The sequence below is a fragment of the Colius striatus genome, chromosome 26 (assembly GCF_028858725.1).
Source record: "Colius striatus isolate bColStr4 chromosome 26, bColStr4.1.hap1, whole genome shotgun sequence".
Taxonomy (NCBI): domain Eukaryota; kingdom Metazoa; phylum Chordata; class Aves; order Coliiformes; family Coliidae; genus Colius; species Colius striatus.
In genome coordinates this window covers 1,349,060-1,373,558 of record NC_084784.1, presented here as the reverse complement: position 1 = coordinate 1,373,558, position 24,499 = coordinate 1,349,060, and the positions used below count along the sequence as shown (strand labels likewise).

The following is a 24,499-nucleotide window of genomic DNA, read 5'->3' as shown; positions in this document are numbered from 1 at the left end:
GGTACTGCTGGGAGTCTTGGTCATGGCAGGGCAGTGCCTGGAGTCACCCACCACCATCCAGTTCCCCTGAACAGAGGCCAGGCTGGGGACACCCCAGAGGTGAAGCTCCTGTAGCAGCTCTGTGCAGGCTCCTGTCTTCCAGCACTGTCTGGGAGGTAGAGACCCCAGGGCTGCCCTGAGGCAGCCAGACACAGGCAGAGATGGCAGCTGAGCACCAGGGATGGCTGCAGGACAGGAGAAAAGGTATTTCATGTGTCTGAGGTGGTGAATAACTGGAAGGAATGGAAGGAAAGGGGTAAGGCAGCCTTGCAGCAGACAGCCTGAGCTCAGCTGGGTGTCTGGAGGGCTGCAGGACACGAAAGTCCCCAGTGATGGCTCCATGCCAGGCTGGATCTGCCCCCCATTGTGTGCCTGGGGCTGGAGTGGGCTGTGAGGAGGTGGCTTCCCCTGCAGAGCTGTGCACACCTGGCTGGAGGCAGGGTGTAGGCAGGGAGGATGGGCCCTGGCACACCAGCCAAGGCTCAGGTGTTCACATTCCTCTCTGGGTTGGCCCTGGAGAGACAAACCTCACCTTATATGGTCAAGAAGCCAGCTCTGGCTGCTCCTCCTCCCATGGAGAGGTGTGCATGGGCTGATGGGGTCGGATGCATTTTCCTCCACCCTTCCCTGCTCTCCCCTCCCTTCCCCAAGTGCCCTGCAGACAGTGACTGCCTGGCTGACTCCTGGGGCTTGCAAAGAGAGGCTGGTTCCTCCCAGGAGGCAGAGGGGTGGTGGGTGGGCAGCCAAACATGCCCCTTGCTGGGGCTGGAGACCTCTTCCAGCTCAGGTAGACAGGAGGGAACAGTACAAATCACTGGCTGATGGCTGAGCCTCTTTCCTGCTGCTAAACTCCCCACTCCCTGTCCTGGGCTGGAGCATTTGGGTAGCAAAGCTAACTTACATGCCCCAGTTCAATGCCACCTCAGGCTGCAGGCAAAAGCAAGCAGGAAAAGCTGAGGCAGAGTTTTGTCCAGGGGGATGCAGGGAAGGGAAATGAAACTCTTGTCTCTGCCCAAGGCTGGGGGAGCTCCTGTCCCTGACAACTGATTTCTTGGAGTTGTGCTTCAGCCCCCCTGGAGACATCAAGTGCCAGCAGCAGGCCTGGGAGCTGAGGCTGGAGGATCCTCCCCATGCCTTGTGCCCTGTCTCTTTGTCTGGAGTTGCTCCAGACATGAGCTGGAACCAGGGGGAGCAGCTGTGGGTGAACTTGAAGGGAGATGGAAATTGGGGTGAGCTCAGGGGTGCTTTTGGAAGAGCACAACTGCACCCAGTTGGGATGAGGTGTAGGGGACAGTCTCTAGAGCTCCAGGCCAGGAGCCCATTCCCATCTCCCTTCCCACACATTGAACACTGTGCAGCATGTGGAGGGATTTCTTTTGCCCTCTCCAGTGAGCTCAGCTTGTGCCAGATCTTCCCCAGCCTCCCCCATCTCCCTGAGCCCAGCTCCTCAGTGCTCAGGGCCACAAGATACACTGTCTGCACCATGACCTGAGCTAAGGGGAGCCTGGTGGCTCTCTGCATGTGCCCAGAAGAGAATCCCAGTATCTGGAGGGAGAGGAGAGATGGGAGAAGCAGCAGCAATGTCCTACATGCAGCTGGAGAACTTCCATGGGGAGAAAGTGAGATGGAAGCTGAGTTTCCAAAGGAAATCATCTCTCCATAAGTAACTTCAGCTCTCCATAAGTAACTTTTACTGTTTCCTTGCAGGATTTAGCCCTAAAAGGACAAAAAACCCCCCAAAAGGGCCTGTGGGCTCTTTCAGAGTGGGGCTGGCAGCACAGCCCCCAGCCAGAGCTTTTGGTGTTACCCACCAAAGCCAACAGGGAGGGGAAGGTGACAGATCTCCTCCCTGCACTGGTGGGATCTCAGGATCTCACTGAGGGATGGTGTTTCTCACTCTTGGTGACTCTGCTGGGAACCAATTTGCCTCTGGCTCTCAGCCTCCCTTTGTAGCCACTGCTCTGGCCTCATGGGGCATGCAGGGAATGCTCTTGCCTGCCCTTTGGTGTCCCCTTCCTCGGTGCCTGGGAGCTGTTTTCCCTCTCTCCCGGGAGGTTGGGTTTGCTGGAGGGATGGAGGGAGTTGTTTGGGATGTGGCAGCTGATGGCATCCAGGGCTTGGAGGCTCCTGAGCTGCCTCTTTGGAGGCGTTTGCAGTGGTGTCACCTGCCCAGGAGAGGGAGCCTGGAGCTCACACTTGGGCGCTCACAGCCCGGGAGGTGGCAGCCCGGGTATGTTGTGCCCTTAGATGTGGTCTGGGGCTCAGACTCTCCCTGCTTGGAAGGCAGCAGAGAAGCCCTGCTGCTTCCCTCTGTCTGCTCTGGCTTGTCTTTGGACTCCAGCCCAGTTGCTGTTGTGTAGATGTGAATATTTCCCTGGTGATCTGCCCTGCCAGAGTCAGCCCTGCCCCCTCCTCTCAGTGGGTTTATCTCTCCCTGGCTTTTGCCTCAGGCTTTGTCTCACCATGCACTGGACATCTGATATCTCCTTTCCCCATGCTTGGGCAGATGCATCAATCTCTTACTGCAGACAGTGTCTGAGATCATCTTTGGGAAGCCTCTTACAGCTGGAACTCAGAAGGCTTTACCTGGAGATGGGTTGTGCTTTGGCTTTGCACAGACAGAGCTCACCAGATAACGTGCTGAGCTTGCTTTGGTTCCACCAGTCCCCCCAGCAGCAGCTCAGTCTGGTGGCTGCTGGGTTGATGACTGTGCTGACTCAGCACCTTGTAGGACTGTCCCTCCCAGGGGATTCTGAGCAATGCCTGGCATTTCTCAAGGAAGCAAAGACTGTGAGATGCAGAGCCTCCCCAGTGAGTTTAACTGCTGAGTTTAGGGCTGGAATTGGCCCTGAGGAAGGGGCTGGTCCTTCAGGTGAAGTCAATGCTTGAGGTGGAAGGATGAGTGCATGGGCAGATAGGGGTGTCCCAAAGCAGTGTGACTACCTCAGGCACAGCTCAGCTCTCAGCAGTGGAGTTCAGGGATTATTCTGCTGCATAAAGTCACTGCCCTGGTGTGCTGCAGCCTGAGAAACACGTCCCAGCTGGCAGCGGGGAAACTGAGGCACAGAGCAGGGCAGTGACTGAGACAGTGAAACAGTAAGTTGGGTCCTTCTCTGCTGCGTCCTGCAACAGTCAACTGAAGCCAGGAGGCTCCTGCTGTGGCTTCAGGGCTCGCTCCCAGTCCCCTGGGTGGAGAAAACTCAGAGGTAACATCCAAAAAGAAACCCCAAAAATGTATGGCAGGGAGAGAAACCACCGAGGAGCTTTGTTCCTGCAGGAGGCCTCAGCTGGAGTCCTGGGGCCAGTGCTGGGCTCCCCAGCTGCAGAGAGCCAGGGAAGTGCTGCAGAGAGGCCAGGGCAGGGCCAGCAAGATGCTGAGGGATGGAACATGTGTGTGAGGAGGAAAGGCTGCAGCCCTGGGGCTGTTCAGCCTGGGGAACAGAAGCCTGAGCTCAGGGGCCCTTCTCAGTGCTGCTCAGTCCCTAAAGGAGGATGGATGGGGCCAGGCTTTGTGCTGGGGTGGCCAGTGGCAGGACAAGGGGTGATGGGCACAGGCTGGGACACAGCAAGTGCCCCTGGCCCAGGAGGAGCAAGTCCTTTGGTGCTGAGCTGAGGGAGCCCTGGCCCAGGCTGCCCAGGGAGGGTGTGGAGGCTCCTTCTCAGGAGGTTCCCAACCCCCCCTGGACATGTTCCTGTGCCCCCTGAGCCAGGGGAAGCTGCTGGAGCAGGGGCTGGGGCTGCAGCAGCACTGCAGGGCCCTTCCCACCCCACCACTCTGTGACTGTCTGACTGGGCTGCTGTTGAGCTCCCTGGCCACGAGTGCACATCTCTGACCCTCCAGTTCCCCCAGGCTCAATGTTCAGGGCTCCCAAACCCTCCCTTTCCACTTGAGTTTCATTCTGGACAACACTAGCTCTGTGCTCTCCTCAGAGCCTCAGCCCCACTCTGCCTTACAAGGAGCTCAGGCTGTTCAGAGCAGTCATTCATCCTCTGGGCCTCACACCTCTGGTGTCCTGCACCCTTACCCAAACCCAGCATTGTTCCTCCAGCTGGAAGGGCTCTGCTGGCTCCTGCCTCTGGGGGAAGCTCTGTGCTAAGTGCCATCTCCTTCTGAGCTGGGAACAGATTGCATGACCAGGAGCTCACTCCCAGTTCCTCCCTTTCCCATCCCTGATGGTTTGAGAAAGAAGATTTACCAGATGGGGCTTGTTTCTGTTGGCCTGGCCTCCCCTCCTCTGCCCCTCTACCCTTGGAGCTGACCTTGAAAGTGCAGGTGGGCAGCAAACAGCAGAGATGTTCCCCATCTCAGGTCCTCTGGCACCTCTGAGGCCTTCTCCAATGAAGATCTTCCAGGTGGTGGAAGGGTGTTTTTGAGCAGGGAGCACAGGGGAGCCCCAGTGCCCTGGTAAAGCACCTCTGTGTGGTTCCCCAGGGTGGATCAGGACCCCAGGTACACACCAGTTGCCCTTTGTGGAGCCACAGGGGGTGTTTAGCAAGGGGAAGCTTTGTGGGGATGAACAGAGTGATGAGTGTGGTGTTCTGTGCAGTTAACCCTTCATCTCCTGGAGCATCCTTGAACTGCTCAGTGGTTCAAAGCCACACAAGAGCCTGGTGACAGAACAGCAGTGAGCTCCCCAAAGCCTTGGCTGCTGGCCCTGCCTCTGCCCCTCCAGCCCTGGATGCTTCTTCCTGGGAATATGAACCAAACCAATTCCTTGGGAAGTGATTTCAGCTTCATTTGCAAACTGCCTGAAACTGGCTGATTCCCCAGAGGCTGAGCTGCTGTCAGAGGGATCTCGACAGGCTGAGACTTGGGCACAGAGGAACCCCCTGAGGTTCAACAAGGACAAGGGCAGAGTCCTTCAGCTGGGAAGGAACAACCCCCTGCACCAGCACAGGCTGGGGGTGACCTGCTGGAGAGCAGCTCTGCAGAGACAGACCTGGGAGTGCTGGGTGAGAATAAGCTGACCATGAGCAGCAACATGGGCTCATGGGCAAGAAGCCAATGGCAGCCTGGAGGCATCAAGAAGAGTGTGGGCAGCAGGTCAAGGGAGGTTGTGCTCCCCCTCTACTCTGCCATAGCTGGGGAGGCCTCAGCTGGAGTCCTGTGTCCAGTTCTGGGCTCCTCAGCTCCACAGGGACAGGGAAGTGCTGCAGAGGCCAGGGCAGGGACACCAAGATGCTCAGGGCACTGGAGCATCTTTCATAGGAGGAAAGGCTGCAGGACCTGGGGCTGTTGAGTCTGGAGCAGAGGAGACTGAGGGGGGAGCTCATTAATCTTTACCAATATCTCACTGGTGGGTGTCAGGAGGTTGGGACATCCCTTTATTCTGTTGTAGCTGGCAACAGGACAAGGGGTGATGGGATGAAGCTGGAATACAAACAGTTGCACTTAAACATAAGGAGAAACTCTTTCCCTGTTGGAGTGAGGGAGCCCTGGCCCAGGCTGCCCAGGGAGGGTGTGGAGGCTCCTTCCTTGGAGCTCTTCAACACCCCCCTGGACACGTTCCTGTGTGACCTGACCTAGGTGGGAGCTGCTTCTGCAGGGGGTTGCACTGGATGAGCTGTAAAGCTCCCTCCCAACCCCAGCATGCTGTGATTCTATGATTTGGCTGCCAGAGTTTAGCCAGAGCCCTCAGCTGAGACCTGCTGGCCACTGGGGAAGGAGTTGCTGTTATGGATGGGCTGTGGTAAGGAATTCAGAGAAAACCAACGACACAATCCTTGTGTGTGACACTCAGCACTTTATTCTAACAGCCATGGCCCTGGAGAGCTGCTGTTCTGGTTACAGAGATGCTGGGGTGGTTGTCTGTCCCACAGAAATGTGGAAGCACTGCCATGCACTCAGTGGAAATCAGCCAAGAGACTACATCAACTCCTCCCAAGCTGGGAACTCGGTGAGCTGGGTGGCAGTGGCTGAAGCCAGAGTCAAGGAGAGTGTTGCAGGGCACTGGCTGCATTAGTTGGGGCAGGAGAGCTGCAGCAGTGGCTGGCTGAAGGCCAGAGCATCCCCCAGCCTTGCTCTCAGGGGACATGGTGTCTATAGGGTTGTCTCTAATACCTTTGGTGCAACGTGCTTGGGGTGCATTGGCTGCTGCCAGCCAGGTAAGGGAAAAAGCTGCTGTGTGAGGTCCATAAATACAAAGACAAGCCCAGCTGGCTGCAGCTAAAGGGGAACCAAGATCCCTTTCCACAGCCCCTCTGTGTGCTGCAGCCTGTCCTGCTTTTAGGTGAGACAGGCAGAAGTGTTCTCTGGTAGAGATGTGGCTTAGAAACAAGAAGTCTGGAGGAGTTGCAGGGTTGGTGGCGTGGGAGGGAAGGAAGGGGCCACCCAAGAGGCAATGAATTCAGTGAAATACCCTGGAGTGGCCAAGGATCCCCAATGCAGCCTGTTTGGCACCAGCCAGATGCTCAAACCCACGGGGCTCAGGTTGTTTACCTGCATCTGCCTGTCAGCTCAGCTTGGGAAGCTCAATGCTGCCTTCCTCAGAAAGCCACAGCAGTGAGCACCTCTCACACACACACAGAGCAGGGACAGAGCAGAGACAGTGATCTTGTAACACTGGTAGAATGAGCTGGTGGCTGCTGGCTGCTGTGTTAAAAGCTTGTGTAAGAAACCTTCTCCCTCCTGCCAAGTTTCCTGGTCTCAAAGGCTGTGAATGCAAATCCTCTGGGGAAGCAGACCTGGGAGGGAGGCTGTTGGTGTGGAAACCTGACTGGGAGAGTCTCTAAAGTCCTGGGTTGGTTTATAACTGGTGACAGACGTTAACTGGGATGTTGTGAAGGCAAACTTGAGAGACACAGCCCGGAGTAGATTCTTGCCCTTTGTCCCTCAGACCGTGGCTTTGAGTTCAGGAGAAAGAGCTTTGGCCTGGCTGCAGGTGCCAGTGGGTCTGTGGTTGAGCTGCAGGGCTCTGCTTCTCCTACGAGCATCCCTGGCTGGGCAGGGAACTGAGCTTTGGCCTCGCTCCGCCGGGACCGTCCGCTTCAGCTGCCGCCGAGTTGTCGCTGTGGCTTCGAGAGGCCTTTGTCCCTCTGGCAAACAGCTTGGAGTGTCTGAGGGTGCTGGCAGAAACTGCAGGGGTGGGGGGACAGTGAGAAAGGAGCAGGTTAGAAACCTTCCATTCACACTCTGCTTTACTGACTTGTAGGAATAAAAGCACTTACGGTGCTTTGCTCTGGAGTGGACGGTGCTGATGACTGTGGGTATGGGTTGCTCCATGCTGTGAAGGCAAGGACAGAGTGTGAGGATTGCTCTTAACCTCTGCAGTGGTAGAGAGGATCCAGAGGATGCTTCTTGGCCCATCTGAGCTGGGCTGCACTGGCAAAGGGCTCAGTTGGATCAGGGAGGCAAACAGCAGCGGCTGGGCAAAGCAGCACCTAGAGAAGTGCTGGAACACTCCAACCTGGGGAGAGCTCCAGAGGAGGAATCAGGGCTCAACTGTGTGGGGGCTGCTGGGACTTGTTCTTTCTTTGATCAAACTTTTAGTACTAGACTCAAAGCTTGGGAGGCTCTGCTTCCCCCCCAGGCCTTTGGGTGCACCCCTTCCCTTCTGCAGGCACAAGGAAGCTCAGCTTACCTGTTCTCCTCCCCTTCCATCAGCTTCCTGTAAGTCAGTATCTCCACATCCAGTGCCAGCTTGATGTTCATCAGCTCCTGATACTCTTTCACCAGATGAGCCATATCCTCTTTGCTCTTCTGTAAGGCTTCTTCCAGCTTGACCACTTTGGCTTTGGCATCCTTGAGGGCCATCTCACCGTGCTCTCCCGCTTCTTTGATGTGCTCCTCTAAGTACAGGCACTGGTGTTGCAAAGGGAAAAGGGTGGTGGAGGTGTTAAGACGTGTTGTAGTTTCAAACCTGTGTCCTCAGAGCTTTGTCACCCACCCTGGGACACACCTGGCTCTTCTGGGACACGATGCAGGACCTCAGCTTCTGGATCTGGATGTTGAGGTCTGCGATCTGCCGGCGGCTGTTGAGCAGGTGACTGCTGTAGGTGCCTGACTGGCTGCTTCCTTCCTTCAGCTGCAGGAGACATGGAAGAGTGGGTTAATCTGCAGAAATCCTCAAGGATTCACAGTATCTCAAGGGATGGAAGGGACCTTGAGAGATCATCCAGTCCAACCCCCCTGCCAGGGCAGGACCATCTAGAGTGGGTCACATAGGAAGCATTTCCACTGCCCTGGAGGAGAAACACCTGGAACAGTGGGTGTGTGGAAGGATTTAGGGCTCATTCTCACATCCTATTCTGGCTGCAGCTCTGCCAGGTACAGAGCACACTCTGTTGGGGTTAATCCCATTGCTGTTTGGAGGAGGCAGCAGTGCAAGTTAGGTGGGACAGGCTGCTGTTGGGAGATGTCCTGGCCTTTCTCCACATGGAGAGCCTAGAGCAATGGAACTACTGCTTCACACACCTGAGGTGGGAGAAGTTGCTCTGGGTTAGCACCCTGTCCCTCCCTCCATTCCCAGGTGTAGCCTGTCCCTCCACATCTTGCAGATTCCTGTAGTTTCTAAGCTGATCTCTCTCCCTCTTCTTTCCCTGCCTCTCCCCACTGTCAAGCAGATAAGGCCACAAATACCTTTCTCCTGGTAAGTGCTTCAGCCTCCTCCCAGCTGCGAAGCGCCAGAGCTTCATACTGAGCCCTCACTTCTTCCACAATTCTGCTCAGATCAAGCTTGCATGCATTGTCAATCCCCAGCACAACAGAAACATCCTTGATTTCTGTCAGCAGCTCCTCGAGCTCCTAAATAGCAAAGAGACAACAGGAGTGAGATGCCAATAAGGCAGCAAAGCTGCAGGACAAAGAGAGCTGAACCCTGGCAGAGGTGCTGTGCTCAGCTGAGCAAAGCTTGTCCCCTGTGCAGTGTGCAGGTGGTGTGACACTTCCTAGGTTTCCAGTCTCTGATGTTTGGTAGCTGGTTTGCTCCATGAAATGCAGACTCAGGCTAGGGTGCTGTTCTGGGACCTTTGGGACCTTTGCATTTGTGCTGTATCAAGAGCAGGGGAAGTGAACTGGTGCTTCGATACCTGCCAGTGTTCAGATGATTGGCACAATTGTCTTGGGCAAGAAATAGGGCAGCATGAACCATTCTGCAGGCTGCTGGTGCCAGAAAGGTGCCTTTCACAGAATCCTGGAATTGCTGAGGTTGGAGAAGACTCTGAAGCTCCTCAAGTCCAGCCACTCCAGCCCTGCCACAGCCACCACTGACCCCTGTCCCCACAGCTCCATGGCTTTGGGATCCCTCCAGGGATGGGGACTCCCCCAGGGCCCTGGGCAGCCTGGCACAAGGCTGGACAGAAATTGCTCCTCATGTCTAAGCTAAACCTCCCCTGGGGCAAATTGAGGCCGTTTCCTCTTGGACTGTTACTGGTTACTTGGGAGCAGAGACCCCAGCTCACTGCAGCCCCCTGTCAGGGAGTGGCAGAGAGTGATCATAGAATGAATGGTGGGGTGTGAAGGGCCCTGCAGAGCTGCTCCAGCCCCAGCCCCTGCTCCAGCAGCTTCCCCTGGCTCAGGGGGCACAGGAACGTGTCCAGGGGGGGTTGGGAACCTCCTGAGAAGGAGCCTCCACACCCTCCCTGGGCAGCCTGGGCCAGGGCTCCCTCAGCTCAGCACCAAAGGACTTGCTCCTCCTGGGCCAGGGGCACTTGCTGTGTCCCAGCCTGTGCCCATCACCTCTTGTCCTGGCACTGAAGTTTTAATGTCTCCCCTCAGGCTCCTCTTCTCCAGGCTCAACCCCCCCATCCCCTCAGCCCCTCCCCAGCCTTGTGCTCCAGCCCCTTCCCCAGCTCCTGCCCCTCTCTGCCCCTTTTGCCACGAGGGCTTTGCCAAGCTCTGCTTCAGTACAGACAGCAGCTGTGGCTGCCTCTTGTATTACTGCAGTCCTCTTTGTGCCTAGTTCCAGAAAGGAGAATCAGGATCCTTTTGTGAATGCATCCATTGCTAACAGACCTGTTCCATTGCCCAGAGCTGCTCTTGTGCTGGGGACACTCCATCTGACCTGGGGGATGCAGGAACGTGCAGGATATTTGCTCTTGATACCTGACTGCCACAGCTTTAGCCAGAGGAGCCAAGCAGTGCTGAAAGCAGACTCCCTGCAGGGAACCTAAAAGGGATCCTTAATCTCTTCCTATAAACTGCACTCCTGGATGGGTTTTATCCAGGCAAGACCTGCCTTATGCTGAGCAGATGGTGCACACAGTCACTCAGCAGCTTCCCCCAGCCTTGGAGGACTGTCAGTATTCCCTGCAGTTGCTCCTGCCTTACACCAGCGTTACAAGAGAGCAGCATGCACCTCATCCCACCTCTTGCCTTTCATCCTGATGGTTTTGTTCTTCCCTTTTGTGCTGAGGGCTCGAATCTCTTTAAAGAAGCATTTTTACACCTTGTTTGCCTTACCTCCCCCTGAGTGAACAAACAAAGGACACCCTGATGTGGTGATTCATGAACAACAGGGAAATGCCCCAACCCCTCACCCAAAGAACTGGGTTGTAAATGCATTTTCTCCCACTGGTGTTTAATCCTTGAGCCTCTTTGTGAATCCTTGAGGGGGTTCAGAGCTGTGTGAGAAAACACATGTTTATTGCAGCCACTTGAGCATCCTCTGCCAGGGGAGGATAAAGCCCAGCACCTGGTGGGTTATTAATGGCTGAGGCTGGGGTTTTCATCTCATGCACACACCCCAGCAGGCTGTGAGCAAAGCTGGCAAGCAAAGTTTTCCTCATTTGCCCTTGCACTGTGTGTTTGTGCCTAGACATTGCTGTTGGTCAAATCAACAGGTTACTGACCTGAGAACAGAGAGGAGAGGGCAGAGAGAGGTGCAGGGTCATTTCCTTACATGAAGCATGGGTTAGGAAGGCAAAGCAGCCTTCTAGCAGTGTGGAAGGTGGAGGAAATCAGCTCAAGAGAACAATGCTGATGGCAGGGGCTGGTTTGCAGCTACTCCTGTGAATTGCCTGACATCAGGAATGATGCTCCAGTGTTAGAGACCAAGGCTTCGTGGTTAGCTGCAGGCAGGACGTGTTCTGCTACCCCTCTGATCTCACTCAGGTGCCTCAGTTTCCCCACGAGGAATGGTAACATTCCTCTGTCAAGCATTGGTAGAATTCAGACAGATCACTGGTATTCCCAGAGCAAGGCAGAGCCAGCTTGGTGACATTTTACAGCCTCTGAGCAAGTGGCTGCAATCGCTTCTCCCTGTTTGAGTGGATCCCAGCACGCTGCAGCCTTTGGCTGAAGGGCTCAGACTCTGTGCCCAGCCCCTAGGGGTGAAATCCCAGCAGGCTACACACAGCTCAGGTGGAAATGGAGTTAGTTGGATTGTGTTAAAGAGCACCCAGCACCTTGCCCAGGTTCACCATGGCTTGTTGTGTTTTGTGTGAACCTGAACAGAACAACATTCAGCTCCTGACCTGGGGGTAACAGTGTGGGGTGGGAGCTGAGCCCCAAAGCAGCCAGCTCAGGAGGTGGATGGGGCTTCCTTACTGTCAGAGGAGGGATGCACTGGAGCAGCCCCTGAGCAGCTGCTGTGTGGCAGAAGGAACAGCCTGAGCACATTTCATATGGAGCTGAGTTAAGGGATCAGCTCATGAGACCAGACCTGAAGCCCTTTTGGAATTCTCTGCAGCACCATGCAGCCCCCTGGACAAGCTCTCCTGTGGGTGTTGGGCCAGAGCAATGCCCTCTTTGTAGAGCAGCTGCCACAAAACCAGCAGCTTGTTTGTTCCCACTCTCCCAGTTGAATTCTTACCTGCTCATAGATGGTTTTCTTCAAGTTCATCAGCTCCTGCAGCCCGTTGAGCTTTACCTCCAGCTCAGTTCTGTGCAAAGTGCTCACATCCAAATCCTACAGGAGATGAAAAGTGGGTCCATCAAGAGTTTGTGAGCTTGTAGCAAGAAATCCTTCCCACTGCCCCCTGGCCCCCAGCAAGTCCCCTGCTTGCTCTTTATTAGCAGGTGCTTGTGAAAACTCTCCTTTGTGGACCATTTCCCTCTGCCTTTTTTGGGTCTTTGAGCTCTGTGGTGGCAGTGTCAGGTGAGATGGGGTGGAGAAGGAAGCAGGCAGGGCTTGGCCCATACCCACTCAGCTTTTGTTCCCCACTGATGCCATGCACAAAAGTCACCAGAGCTGCCCTTACTGGCTGATGAGTGTGACAAGGAAAGCAATCAGCCAGGATGATCCTTTGTGGGGAACATTGCCTTTGTCTAATAACACCCTGCATTCCTGCACCTGGGATTTGGGCTTTTGTGACTCTCCAGGCTGTGCACAAAGCCTCCCCTTGTCAGCTGATACTGCTGGGATGTTTAAACAGGGTGTGGGCACAAAAACAAACACCTTTATCACTTCCCAGCCTTTCCCAACCCATGATATGGGGCTGAGACAACATGCCAAGGAGGAGAGGTGTTGCCTCAGAGGGTCCAGGGGTGCAGCCCCCTCCAGGCCAGGTCTTGCAAGTGCAATGTGGTCTAACCCTCAGGCCAAGAGCTGTGGGGTTTTTTGGTAGCCACAGGCAGCCCAGACTCACTTGGACTTTTCCTAGTGAAATGGTGACTGTGTTCACTCCTCCTCAAGACCTTCTTACCCCACAAAGCATCTGTGGTACAAAGACTCAGTCCTGAGCTAGCTCATGGCTGTCTCAGCTGAGCCTGGAGCATCTTGCCCCTCCAGGCTCTTTGGTGGCTACACAGAGCTGGTGTAGAGCCCAGGCAGGTGAGACCTTCCCTTGCCACTGACCTTTTTGAGCTCCATGAAGGTGTATTCCATGCCACTACAGAGGCGAATTTCATCCTCATATCTAAGGAGAATGACAAAAGCAGTGAGAAACAGTGCATGGGAAAGCCTCTGGAATGCTGAGGGTGTCTTGCTGGGTATCTCTTAGGTGTGGGCATCTTGGACAAGGGAGAGGAGAAGTAGCTGCCACGTGCCAGCTGCTCTGTGCTAACACTTAGAGGCTGAAGAGCCCCAGAGCTGAGAGGATCTAATTGTAGTTTGAGGGCTGAGCAACCTTGAGTTACCTCCCATTTGCCACAGAAAGAGAGAGCAGGCATGGGGAGGAGGGCTATGGTGAGTTATTCCCTGTGAAAGCCACTCACATGCCCAAACACTGCTCCATTTCACCCTCAGCCTCCCTCTTCTGTCTCCTTCAGGCACCCTCAGCAGCTCCATTTCCAGAGTCAGAGTCTCCTCAAGGCAGAAATCTCTGGCTTGTGAAAATCCTGAGAGCCCTGCATGGCTGGCATCCTGCATGGAGTGTGGTTTGGGAAGTCACACAGGCCAAATGGTCAGGAGAGGAACCAACCCCCCAGGTGTTTAGAAACAGGTTTGATAAGGCAGGACCAGGCCAGCAAAGACTTAGTCCAGGGGCAAGAGCATTTCTTGATGGCCAGCAGCAGACATGAGAGGGGAAGCTTAGGGAACACTCCAACCCTTGCTGGCTCTTGGGATGAGCATGCTGTGTTAGCTGCTGTTGCTAAAAGTACCTGCCCACAGGGTCTTTTTGGGTGTGATATGAGCAGCAGCTGCTTTGGTTGCCATGTAGGAGCATTATTCTCTGCTCTTCCAGGATACCTCAGGCTCCTCTGAGCCTAATGTGCACATCAGGTTTCCAGGCTGTGAACTAAACCTTTCAGTGCTCCTCACAGGTGGCAGCAAGACATGGGGCAGGCTGAGCCCTTTGGGGGTGCCACCTCCTGACAGAGTGAGGGTGATGAAATCAGGAGTGGTGGCCATGTTCTGTTATTTGATGGGCTGGTGCATCATCACTCCAGTTGTGCTCAAGCACCTTCCTTGCTGTGGTACAAACCTTTAGGAGAAGGAAGGGCTGTGTCTGAGAGCAGGGAGAGGAGGTGGTTTGGGGATCATGTTGCAGAGCAGGTGGGTAAGTCATGCTCAGGACCCAACCTAAAATATCAACACCAGCTCCCTGGAGCTGTTGCTTCCTCAGCAGAGGGGATAGTGAGGACAGGGAGATCTGACAGTCACAAGCTTTACAGTTAGGCACTTCTGAGGTTCCTCTTGAGTCCCTGCTGTTAAACTCACCCTCTCCCTGCCTGCTTTTACAAGGGCAGCTGTGTGGCTAACGAGATTTACCTGTCTGGTTTCTCTGCTCTTCAGCTGGAATGTCAGCCATGCTGCCAGCAGCTGTGTACTGAGCTTAATTACAGCCTGCCACTCTTCCTTCATCCTCTCTGCACCTCAGCCCAGTCCCAGTCTGTCCCAGCCTGCAGAAGCAGCCTCACACATTGCCGGGCGCTGACATAATCTTGCACATTGAACAAACAACACTCCTGAGTGCAAAAGAGAGCAGGCCCAGCCAGCCAAACATGCTCACCACACGGCTCCACAGGGCCATGGCAGCCAGGAGGTGACTCACATGGGGACAGAGCATTCCACAAGCACATTACAGCTTTTATCTCATTAGAGAAGGTCCCCAAGCCGTGGAGCATGAAGGTGTAAATCCATCCCACCGCTGGGTGTCTGGTGGCCTTGGGCTCCTTCCACAGGTACTGAAGCAAAATCAGAGGTGAACCATACCTTAGGCAGGCCACATTCCCCTCTGCATGGGCCTTCAAGACTGTTTTAAGGTGAATCACAGAACCATTCTGGGTGGAAAAGCCCCTGAAGTTGCTGCAGTCCCAGCCCTGCCCTCACCCTGCCCAGCCCAGCACTGACCCCTCAGCACCTCACCCCACGGCTTTGGGGTCCCTCCAGGGCTGGGCACTGCCCCAGCTCCCTGGGCAGCCTGGCACAGGGGCTCACACCCCTCTCAAGGACACAGTTTTGCCTCGTGATGAGCCTGATGACATGAAGTTCAGTCAGTTCCTAATGTGGAGCAAACAAGTGGGGCAGGAGGCAGCTGAAAAGCGAGTGCAGAGGTTTAAGGTAGAAGGCTCCTGCCTGTCTAGTCTTCAGGTGGCAAGGTTTGGTCTAGATGATCTCTAAAGGTCCCTTCCAACCCTTACCAATCTGATTCTGTGGAGATTTGGCTAGCACATACAGTCCCTGCATCCCTGAAGGGCTCCCTGCCCTGTGTTTTCCTGCAGCATCTTCCCCAGTGCCACACCACAGGAGTTCAGCCCAGGCACAAAAATCCCAGCCTTGTCATTTGAATGGCTCTTTGGATGTGCAAATCACACGTGAGGAGCTGAAGCAAACACTTGTGCACCCCTGGGCAGTCATCCCTGTCTGGGTTTGCTTTTGTATTGTGCTTTGCATTGTGTTTGATTGTCAGCTTGAGTCCCTAAAGCAGCAGGTTTGAGATCCTGCAGCAGCCTCCCACCCACTTCCCTGCCTCCTCTGCCTTTGGAACTGCTGATCAATGGCAACTTCATTTGAGATGGAGGTAACAGGTGTCCCAGCTAGTTAAATCTCCTGGAGGAAAGCTGTCCTTTGAGAAATGAGAGCCTTACAGAGGGGAAAGGACAGGCAGGTTTCACCTGGTGTGCTGGGCAGCAGCCTGTGTGGTTTTTGCCTGGAGCAGCTGGGGTGAGAACACAACCACTGCAATGTGCCAGTGCAGTTAACAGCCTTTCCTCCCCCATTCCCCCCCAAAAAAATTCCCTTGGGAAAAAGAAACCTCCAGAGGATTTGGGAGCCTCCAAAATTTGCATGGTTTAGGCAGACCATTTGCTCCAGAGAAACAACTGGGCTGAGGCAGCACACAGGGCTCAGCTCGGCTGGGACGGGACCTGGAGAGGCTCAGCAGAAGCTGCACTTCGCTCTCCCTGTGAATCACCAACCCTGGGAGCAGCACAGAGCATTGTCACTGTCCAAAAAAAATGCACCTGCACAGGCTTTGGGTGTTAACAGCATCCAACAGCAGGGTGGGTTTTGCCTGGTCTCACCCCGGGCAGGGCTCGTGTCTCGCAGCTCACAAACAGGACAAAGGGGAAGGACAAGTGCTGTGAGGAGCTGTGGGGTTCCTGAATGCCCTTCTCACACACCTCTTCCCACAGAGCAGGAGCTCTTCTCAAGACCAGTAGTTGAGTTGGTCACAGGCTGGTGTTCATTGTGGGTTCTCTGCTGTCTGGGACACGTGCTGCATCCTTCTGGGTGTGTTGGGGGTCCTGTTCTCTCAGTCAGTCCCTTCCTGTGGTCTGGGGGATGCAGCATCCCTGTCATGCCTTGTCCCATTCCCCAGGGGGGTAATAACTAGCCAGGAAAAGCAGCCAGCCAGCCTGTTTGTGAGAAATCAGGCTGAGAAGTGCTAGGCATAGGCAGTGAGTGAGGCAGCTGCTGAGTGCAGGCATGAGTACAACCAGTGAGAGCAGATGGGGGTGGCTCCTCTGACATTTCCCTACCAGCTCAACCATTTTCCTGGCTGAGTTTTCCTGCCTGTCAGGGACTGAATGAAGAAGTATCTTTTATCATTGCAGGGCCACAGAGCAGTTACTTCCAGGGGGGAAGTGCAAGGAAGACCAAGTGTTCCAATGAGGAATGACAGGTCTGAACCTTTTTAGGGCAGAGAGTAAATGGCACAATGCACATTGTGGATCCAAGCTCAGGGTTGCTACCTGTCATCATTAACCCAAGTCTTGTAGTGAAACCACCATCCAAATAAAGAGCAGAGTCATTTCCCTATTTCTAGGCACCAGGTATCTGCATCACTTCTGGAAGGATGCTGAGCACAATGATCTCAGAGTAAGGTCAAGAACTAAACTCTTGGTTCCTGTTCCTGCTCTGTGAGCTGGAGCAAGACATTTAACTGCTGTGTCTCTGTTAGCATGGCTATAAAGTGGAGGTCCTTGCCCTAATTTGTAGACATGTCAGGTAGCTCCTTTAATCAAAGCCTACAAAGAGGTTTAAGATCCTTGGGCTGAGCTCGTTGGAGAGGGCACTGTTATTATTTCTGCATCACTTTGTGCATCAGGAACAGGTTTGGGCTATTGCACCAGTGCCAGCAGAAGGGCAGTTCCTCAGCATCACTCTTCTGTTTGACAGTGCCCATACATGGCTCTGTGCTACCAGTCTCTGGAAGACTCCAGAGATCTTGTGTAGGCAGCTGGGTGTAACTGTAAGGGAAAGTATCTAATTGTGGCTTCATCTGTGGTATGCAGATGATGCTGATAATGAAAAACCCATTGTCTTCTTGAATGAGCCATGGCACATCTCAGGTGCTCTTATCTGAAGATCCCAAAGCTCTTGGCAAAAGCAGCAGCAATGAGCACGTGGCAGCTGGTCCTTTCAGCTGCCTCAATGTTTTCTGGCAAGAGGCTTTCAGGATAAAAGGTTGGCTTTGGGGTCAAAGCAGACTTTTGTATTCAATGTTTCTGGGTGGAGGAGGAAAGGGTGTTTGTTAATCCTAAGCAGCCTGGGTCCTAGTTTGGGGACAAAGTTCTGGTTGGTGATAATAGTGTGGAGAATAAATATTTCTCTATTTCAGTGGCTGTTGTTCCTGATAATGCTGCTCCCTGGAGCTGTTCTCTGGCCCAAGGCATTTCTCAGCTGCCCTGCACTCTCAGGTATTTTGCTTTTTATGGGTTTCCTTATGGTCAGTGCAGAGTCCTGCAGCTGGGGAGGAACCAGCCCAGCACCAGCCCAGGCTGGGGGTGAGCTGCTGGAGAGCAGCTGTGGGACAGGGCCCTGGCAGTGCTGGGGGGCAGCAAAGGGAACGTGGGGCAGCAACGTGGGCTCGTGGGCAAGGAGCCAATGGCAGCCTGGGGGGCATGAAGAGAGTGTGGGCAGCAGGGCCAGGGAGGTTGTGCTGCCCCTCTGCTCTGCCAGAGCTGGGGAGGCCTCAGCTGGAGTCCTGGGGCCAGTGCTGGGCTCCCCAGCTGCAGAGAGACAGGGAAGTGCTGCAGAGAGGCCAGGGCAGGGCCAGCAAGATGCTGAGGGATGGAACATGTGTGTGAGGAGGAAAGGCTGCAGCCCTGGGGCTGTCCAGCCTGGGGAACAGAAGCCTGAGCTCAGGGGCCCTTCTCAGTGCTGCTGAGTCCCTAAAGGAGGATGGATGGGGCCAGGCTTTGTGCTGGGGTGGCCAGTGGCAGGACAAGGGGTGATGGGCACAGGCTGGGACACAGCAAGTGCCCCTGGCCCAGGAGGAGCAAGTCCTTTGGTGCTGAGCTGAGGGAGCCCTGGCCCAGGCTGCCCAGGGAGGGTGTGGAGGCTCCTTCTCAGGAGGTTCCCAACCCCCCCTGGACACGTTCCTGTGCCCCCTGAGCCAGGGGAAGCTGCTGGAGCAGGGGCTGGGGCTGCAGCAGCTCTGCAGGGCCCTTCCCATCCCCACCATGCTGATTCCTTTCATCTCTAGTCAATCAGGAAGAGAATAAGATTCTAACTTCTCAAATACAGTTTTGTGCACACCAAGCCAGGAATTTGTTCCTGGGAATGAAGCTGCTGTGTGCACCCAGCAGAACCAACAGCCTGCAAACACTTTCCCTTTGTCATATCCAAGGAGAGCAGAAACCTACTTGCTTCGGAAGTTGTCCATGGTGCTCAGGACCCTCGTCAGCTCCAGCTCGAGATTTTCCTGCTCATGGTTGAGAGCCTTCATCTCTTGATTCATCTTGCTCATGTACTCATCATAGATGGCCTTGATGTCTGACTCAGAGTGGGAATTGTCTTGATCCTTCAGGAAGTTCCACCGTGTCGTCAGGATCTTGTTCTGTTGCTCCAAACACTGGACCTACAGAAGGGGTTTCAGAGATATCAGTGACAGCAGTAGCCAAAACCAAAGCTCCTGGCAGGGGCAGGAGACACTGACCTGGAGGCCTCCAGAGTAGCAAGAGGCTGCTGGAATCAGCAGGTATTTGCAGGTACAAGTGAGGAATCACCTGAAACTTGGGCCTGAGGATGGTGGCTTGTAGGGACTTTGGGAGGTTTTACACGTTACCTGCTAATTGAGTTCTTGATCTAACATGTTGGTATAAAAATGAATGAGCATCTTTTATCAAGGCAGTGAAAGCTGAGAGCTGTTCAGTGCTAGTCCCTGTGCCTGTGGACATACAGGAGTGAAGGCTGAAATTCCAACACAGGTCACCTCTAGATGTCCAGGGTGAAAGAAAGTCAGATTTCCTACCTCAGAGTGACACAAAGGTGTCCTTTCCTTGTGAGGAAAGGCTGTGGGACCTGGGGCTGTTTAGTCTGGAGAAGAGGAGACTGAGGGGGGATCTCATTAGGAGTTACAACTATCTCAATGGTGGGTGTCAGGAGGCTGGGGCAGCACTTGTTGTATCCAGCAACAGGACAAGGGGTGATGGGATGAAGCTGGAACACAAACAGTTGCACTTAAACATAAGGAGAAACTCTTTCCCTGTGAGGGGAGGGAGCCCTGGCCCAGGCTGCCCAGGGAGGGTGTGGAGGCTCCTTCCTTGGAGCTCTTCAAGACCCCCCTGGACACGTTCCTGTGTGACCTGACCTAGGTGGGAGCTGCTTCTGCAGGGGGTTGGGCTGGATGAGCTCTAAAGCTCCCTCCCAACCCCCACCATTCCATGATTCTATAACTCCTCTCTGATCTGTAGGATTACACCACGCTGAAGTTTGAGCAATGAATCAGATCCTGGTTTGTGTTGCAAAGCAACAGAGACAAGGCCAATGGGAACTGTAGAGAACAAGCAAAGTAATTACAGACTCCACGTGAGGTCTGTGTGTGCCTTGGCCTGTCTGCCCGAGAGAGGATGCACAGCGTTGGCATCCACCCACCATTTGATGAACCTGGCACTCTTCTTTCCTAATATTCATCCTCTTCACAGTAATGCTCAGTGTTTAACAGTTTTTTTTGGTCTTCAAAGCTCTGGGCTGGCTTCAATTAATTATCTAATTGCTACCTCTTTCTCTCTTCCTCCTGTGAACAAAACCCAGCTCCTTCCCTCACGTTTTGGCTGGTGATTTGCAAGTTGCCTCTGACAGCGGGCTCTGCTCTGCCATGGAGATGATTCAGGGCCAACCCTACGCCCTGTGTGGTGTGAGCAGTTGGGCTGCTGATGCTGTCAGCCCTTGACCTTCTGCTTGGCCATCAGCTTTGACTTTCCATGGCCTGGAGCAGCGTCGGTGCGTTGAGGAGACTCAATTCCCTGCTGCCCACCACTTGCTCACACGGTTCCCTGTTGCTCACGTGGTGGGAGACAGTGTCTCTCCCCAAATGCTGCTTCTCTGAGCAGATGGAGAGAGAGAAGTGGGAGCAGAGAGCAGCCCAGCAAAGCAAAAGCACGCTGATGCTCACAGTTTTCAGGGTGTGAGTGTTGGCATCTTCCAGATCTCACTTTTAGACACCTAATCCTTTCTTCCCCACATCTTAACCTGTGGCTGTAGACATCTCCCCTCAGCAGTCTGATCTGCTGACTGGCTGCTTTGTCCTGGCCCAGAACCAGAGTGACACCATGTGTGTGTGTGCATGAGGCTGAGAACCAGAGGATGATGCTGCAGTGGAGCCTTTTTTAGGGCAAGTGGCACAAGTAAGTGGCCTTGGGGCTACCAGAGGCCAATTGGGCCATTTGTTCTCTCCTTCTAGGGTATCTCAGAGATTGTGATGGAGCATCCCTGTGTAGGGCTGGGGCTGCCTGGGGGCTTGGCTGTAAGGAACAGCCAAGCTCTTTAAGGCAACTTCCCTGTTTGCTGCTGGGACCATTAATGATTGAATTGACTCTTGTTCTAAATCCATCTTTGTCTCAAGTTAAGTCTCAGTTCCTGACATTGCTCCTAATCCTTAGCTGCTCTTTTTCTCTCTCCCCTAAACTCTTCTGTTTCATTCCTGTTCCCAAACCATACCCATCCACTGGGCTGAACTTCTGGGCTTCCTACACAGTGTCCCTCTTAGCAGAAATTCTTTGCAAAGTCTTCCAACATGAGCTTTGCAACAGAAGAATCACCCAGCTCTGGCTCATTTCCTGGACAAATCATCCCTGAAAACAGAAAGAAGTGACCAAATGGTCCTTGGAAGCCTCCACCAGTGCTGCTCAGGCTCGAGGTAGGGCTTCAAACAGGGGCTCCTTGACTTGGCCCATCCCTGGCTTCCACATGTGGATGAAAAGTAAATACCAGCACATCTGGAACAGGCTGCTGGAAAACCATCAGCAGCAGAGTCCTAAACTTAGTGTGGTCAGTTATCTGTGGAATTAGCCACTCAGCCTTGAGACCACCCGAGTTCCTGATTAAAAAGGCAAGTTCTGTTTGGCAAGGGTCATTCCTTTCCTCTGGCCCAAGGCAGGTGGCTGAAGTTTGCCACTTGATGTATCCCTTGAAGCTGTGGCCATCCAAGCTAAATGCAGGAGATGCTGGCACTAAAGTCAAAGCCACTCAACTAAGGTGAGGTGTTTCTGTTCATCAGGCCCTGTAACACACACTCATCACCAGGCCCCCAGACTGGGCTCATCAGGAAACCCAGCAGCTCCCTCACTTCTTCCATCCCTGACTGCAGGGATCAGGCTCATGCACGTGGTCTGGCTCATGCACACATTGCCCCTGAGTGGTCTTGTCCCATCTGCCCTGTCCCCATCTCTTCTGCTGAGCTCTGGTTTCTGGGCAGGACTAACACCCCCACACCCCCTTGATGTGAATGGACCAGTCTTGTAGCACGTGCAGTGAGACCCACCTGGGTGAGCTCCAAACCCAGGGGTACTGCCAAGATCTGTGCTTGGAAAAGCACAGCTGTGGAGGCTGCCATGCCCCTCCATCCAGGGCCAGCCCCTCCTGCTGCTGCCACATGCAGGTGTGGTTGGTTCACAACCACTCAGGTTAGAGAGATGCTATGGGAGATGCTTCCCCCACCCTTCTCCTTCCCAGTGTGAATTCAGGTCCTCCTGGAGGTACAGTTAAAACAACAACAACAATAAAAAATGCCAAGCCATAGTAGCTTGGCATTGAGTGCCTGCATTGTAGACTGCAGTGAAGCAATCCTCCTGGGAGATTACCATCTGTTTACAGAGCACCAGGGCTTTGCAGAAACCTGCCTTGGCTGGATGAGTTGTTTTCCTTTCAGAAAAGATCCATGAGAAGGCAGAAGGTGAAGAGATGAAAGCGACACTTTCTTGGCTGAGCCTGCAACCCCTTGCAATAAAAGCCACACAGGAGGGAGGTGGGTGGGGGGACTCCCTTGCCCACCCCATCCCTACCAAGGTGAATTTCCAGCTTCTCTTTAGCAGCTGGAGAAGGTTTGGAGCTGCTGCCTTAACCAGCATCACGGCTGTTTGTCCACTCTGGGAGCCATGGCCTGCTCCCTGCCTCTGTGGCCACTGCTGCTCAGGCAGGGCCACAGCCCTGAGGGCAGAGCTGCCCATCCTCCCTGGGTCCCACGGGGTGACAGGCAAAGGGCTGCCCAGTGCCTGGCCTCAGCTGGCCACAGATGTGGCTCAGCTTCACCTAGGGGTGATGCTCACCCTTGTTAAAGCAGATAGCACTGAAGGAATAACTAATTGGGTAATTAGCCTAGTATCCAGGACCTGGCAATGGTTGGCTGAAGGCCTTGATAAGTGTGTTGAGAGGCAGGTTCTGCTTCCCCAGCAGCACCCTCGTCCCTGTGCTGGGGCAGCTCGCCTCGCCTTACCTTCTCAATGAGCGTCACAAACTGGTTGTTGAGTGACTTGATGTCCTCTTTCTCCTGCTCCCTCATGGCCTGGAAGTCTGAGTCGATATCGAGGTGCACAGGGGCCAGGAGCCTGCCATCGATGGAGAAGGAGGAGTAGGAAGAGCCCTGGTAGCTGTCATCCCCGTTGGTGGCCGCGCCGTTGGGGCTGCAGCGGTCCAGGCGCTCCGGGGACGCGCTGCCCGATTTCCCTCTGCTCATCTTCCCTGCCGCCTCCCAGGAGGAGAGGGAGCCACTGGGGAAGGGTTAGTCACGCTCAGCTCGTGGCTCTGCAGCTCCAGGGGAGGGAAAGAAGGAGGGGAAGGAGAAGAGACGCAGCTCTCTCGCTGCTGCTGCCTGGCAGGGAGGGAGAGCAGTGGCACGCTGAGCAGCGCTGCTCGGCTTGATTCCTGTCTCCTCAGCTCGTGGGTTGGCTAATGAATTACAAGCACCTGTTCTCCTATGTTCATTAAGTGGAGGAGGGTGTAGCCCTTGATGTAATCCAGATCAACCTGTTGGCTTTCTGGTTTTTTTTCTACCCCTTCTTCCCTCTTCTGTCTGCACCTTCCTTTCTGCAGCAGCTTGTTGGTGTGGCGAGGGCATAAAACAAAGCACTCCCAGGTAATCCTGCCAGGCCCCAAGCAGCTGCTTTCCTGCAGCCTTAAATGGTGAAGAGAGGAGTTGGAGGTGCTGGGTTGTTGCACCCCAGGCTCGTTGTGTGCAGCCTGGGCTCAGCCCCTGAGCTGGCTTCCAGCCAAAAGGAATGATGATCCTTTAATGTTCTCTGTGTGTGTGTGGGGGAGCGTTTGCCATCATAAAGAGTCTGAATTGGCTAAGGGCAGGGGTTTGGAAACACATCTCAGGCTCACTGTGATTAGAGGTGCTCATGGTCTTCCTTTTACCATGTGGGTGCATCGTGGAAACTTGTGGTGCTCTGACTGTCTGAGGGATGACAGCCTGGTCTTGAGACCCCTGTGTGTGGGAGGCCCCTGGCAGCCTGGGGTGGGTCAGAAGGGCTGTGGGCAGGAGGGCAGAGAGGTTCTGCTGCCCCTCTGCTCTGCCCTGCTGAGACCACATCTGGGATGTTGTGGCCAGTTCTGGGTCCCTCAGCTGCAGAAGGACAGGGAGCTGCTGGAGAGAGCTCAGCACAGGGCACAGAGATGCTGGAGTGGAGCATCTGCCTTGTGCTGAAAGGCTGAGGGAGCTGGGGCTCTGCAGCTTGGAGAAGAGGAGCCTGAGGGCTGAGCTCAGTCATGTTCACAAGTGTCAGGAGGCTGGAGCCAGGCTGTGCTCAGGGATGGCCAATGATGGGACAAGGGGCAACGGGCACAAGCTGCAACATCAGAGGTTCCAGAGACACACAAGGCAGAATTTGTTCCCTGCTGAGCTGAGGGAGCACTGGCAGGGGCTGCCCAGATGGGCTGTGGAGGCTCCTGCTCTGGAGACATCCCAAACCCAGCTGGATGGGTTCCTGTGCCTCCTGAGCATGAGGAACCTGCTTGAGGGGGCTGGAGGAGCTCTGGAGGTTCCTTCCCACCCCCATCACTGTGTGATTCTCTGGTTGCACTGGCACAGGAGGAGAAACTCCTGGCAGGGGCTGCCCAGATGGGCTGTGGAGGCTCCTGCTCTGGAGACATCCCAACCCCAGCTGGATGAGTCCCTGTGTGCCCTGCTCTGGGTGCTGCTGCTCTGGCAGGGGGCTGCACTGGATGAGCTTCCCAGCTCCCTCCCAGCCCTTGAAGTTCTGTGATTCTGTGACTGAGAGTCCTGAGGGGACTCAGTCATCTGATCAGGCAACAACAGACCCTTCCAGACCTCTGGACACCAGGCTGGATCTCCAAAGTGCCCAAGCCCATCTTTGGCTACCGCACCCCTGCTGCTTGAAAGCCCTTTAAAACCTGGCACTGGAGACACCAAACCCCACTGCCTTTTGATGAATTCTGGGCTGCTAACGTGGCACACC

General features: G+C 54.6%; 2 protein-coding genes across 4 annotated transcripts in view; one reads left to right on the top strand and one right to left on the bottom strand.

Moving 5' to 3' along the window:
• BCDIN3D (BCDIN3 domain containing RNA methyltransferase) overlaps positions 1–24,499 on the top strand; it is a 67,644-nt gene that overhangs the window by 26,179 nt on the left and 16,966 nt on the right. The window contains exon 5 of one of the 3 annotated variants that reach the window (XR_009820446.1): positions 17,422–17,500. The exons of the other annotated variants lie outside the window; for them this stretch is intronic. The gene's annotated coding sequence lies outside the window, so the exon portion shown is untranslated. The remainder of the gene's footprint in view (positions 1–17,421; positions 17,501–24,499) is intronic. 3 annotated transcript variants of the gene reach the window in all.
• Positions 5,823–22,959, bottom strand: LOC104550989 (keratin, type II cytoskeletal 80). The gene is made up of 9 exons (XM_062015603.1): positions 22,519–22,959; positions 18,449–18,663; positions 12,774–12,834; positions 11,790–11,885; positions 8,618–8,782; positions 7,938–8,063; positions 7,620–7,840; positions 7,207–7,262; positions 5,823–7,114 (listed from the first exon to the last, which is right to left on the bottom strand). Exons 1-9 carry the CDS (start codon positions 22,756–22,758, stop codon positions 6,963–6,965), a joined length of 1,332 nt encoding a protein of 443 aa, XP_061871587.1. The 5' UTR covers positions 22,759–22,959; the 3' UTR covers positions 5,823–6,962.

Bases quoted from the DNA above. Each gene is read 5' to 3' on its own strand.
- LOC104550989 (XM_062015603.1), bottom strand. From the start codon at position 22,758: ATGAGCAGAGGGAAATCGGGCAGCGCGTCCCCGGAGCGCCTGGACCGC. The intron at 8,783-11,789 runs GTAAGAATTCAA...TTTGCTATTTAG, and splicing joins AGAAAACCATCTATGAGCAG to GAGCTCGAGGAGCTGCTGAC. The intron at 8,064-8,617 runs GTATTTGTGGCC...TGTCTCCTGCAG, and splicing joins AAGCACTTACCAGGAGAAAG to CTGAAGGAAGGAAGCAGCCA.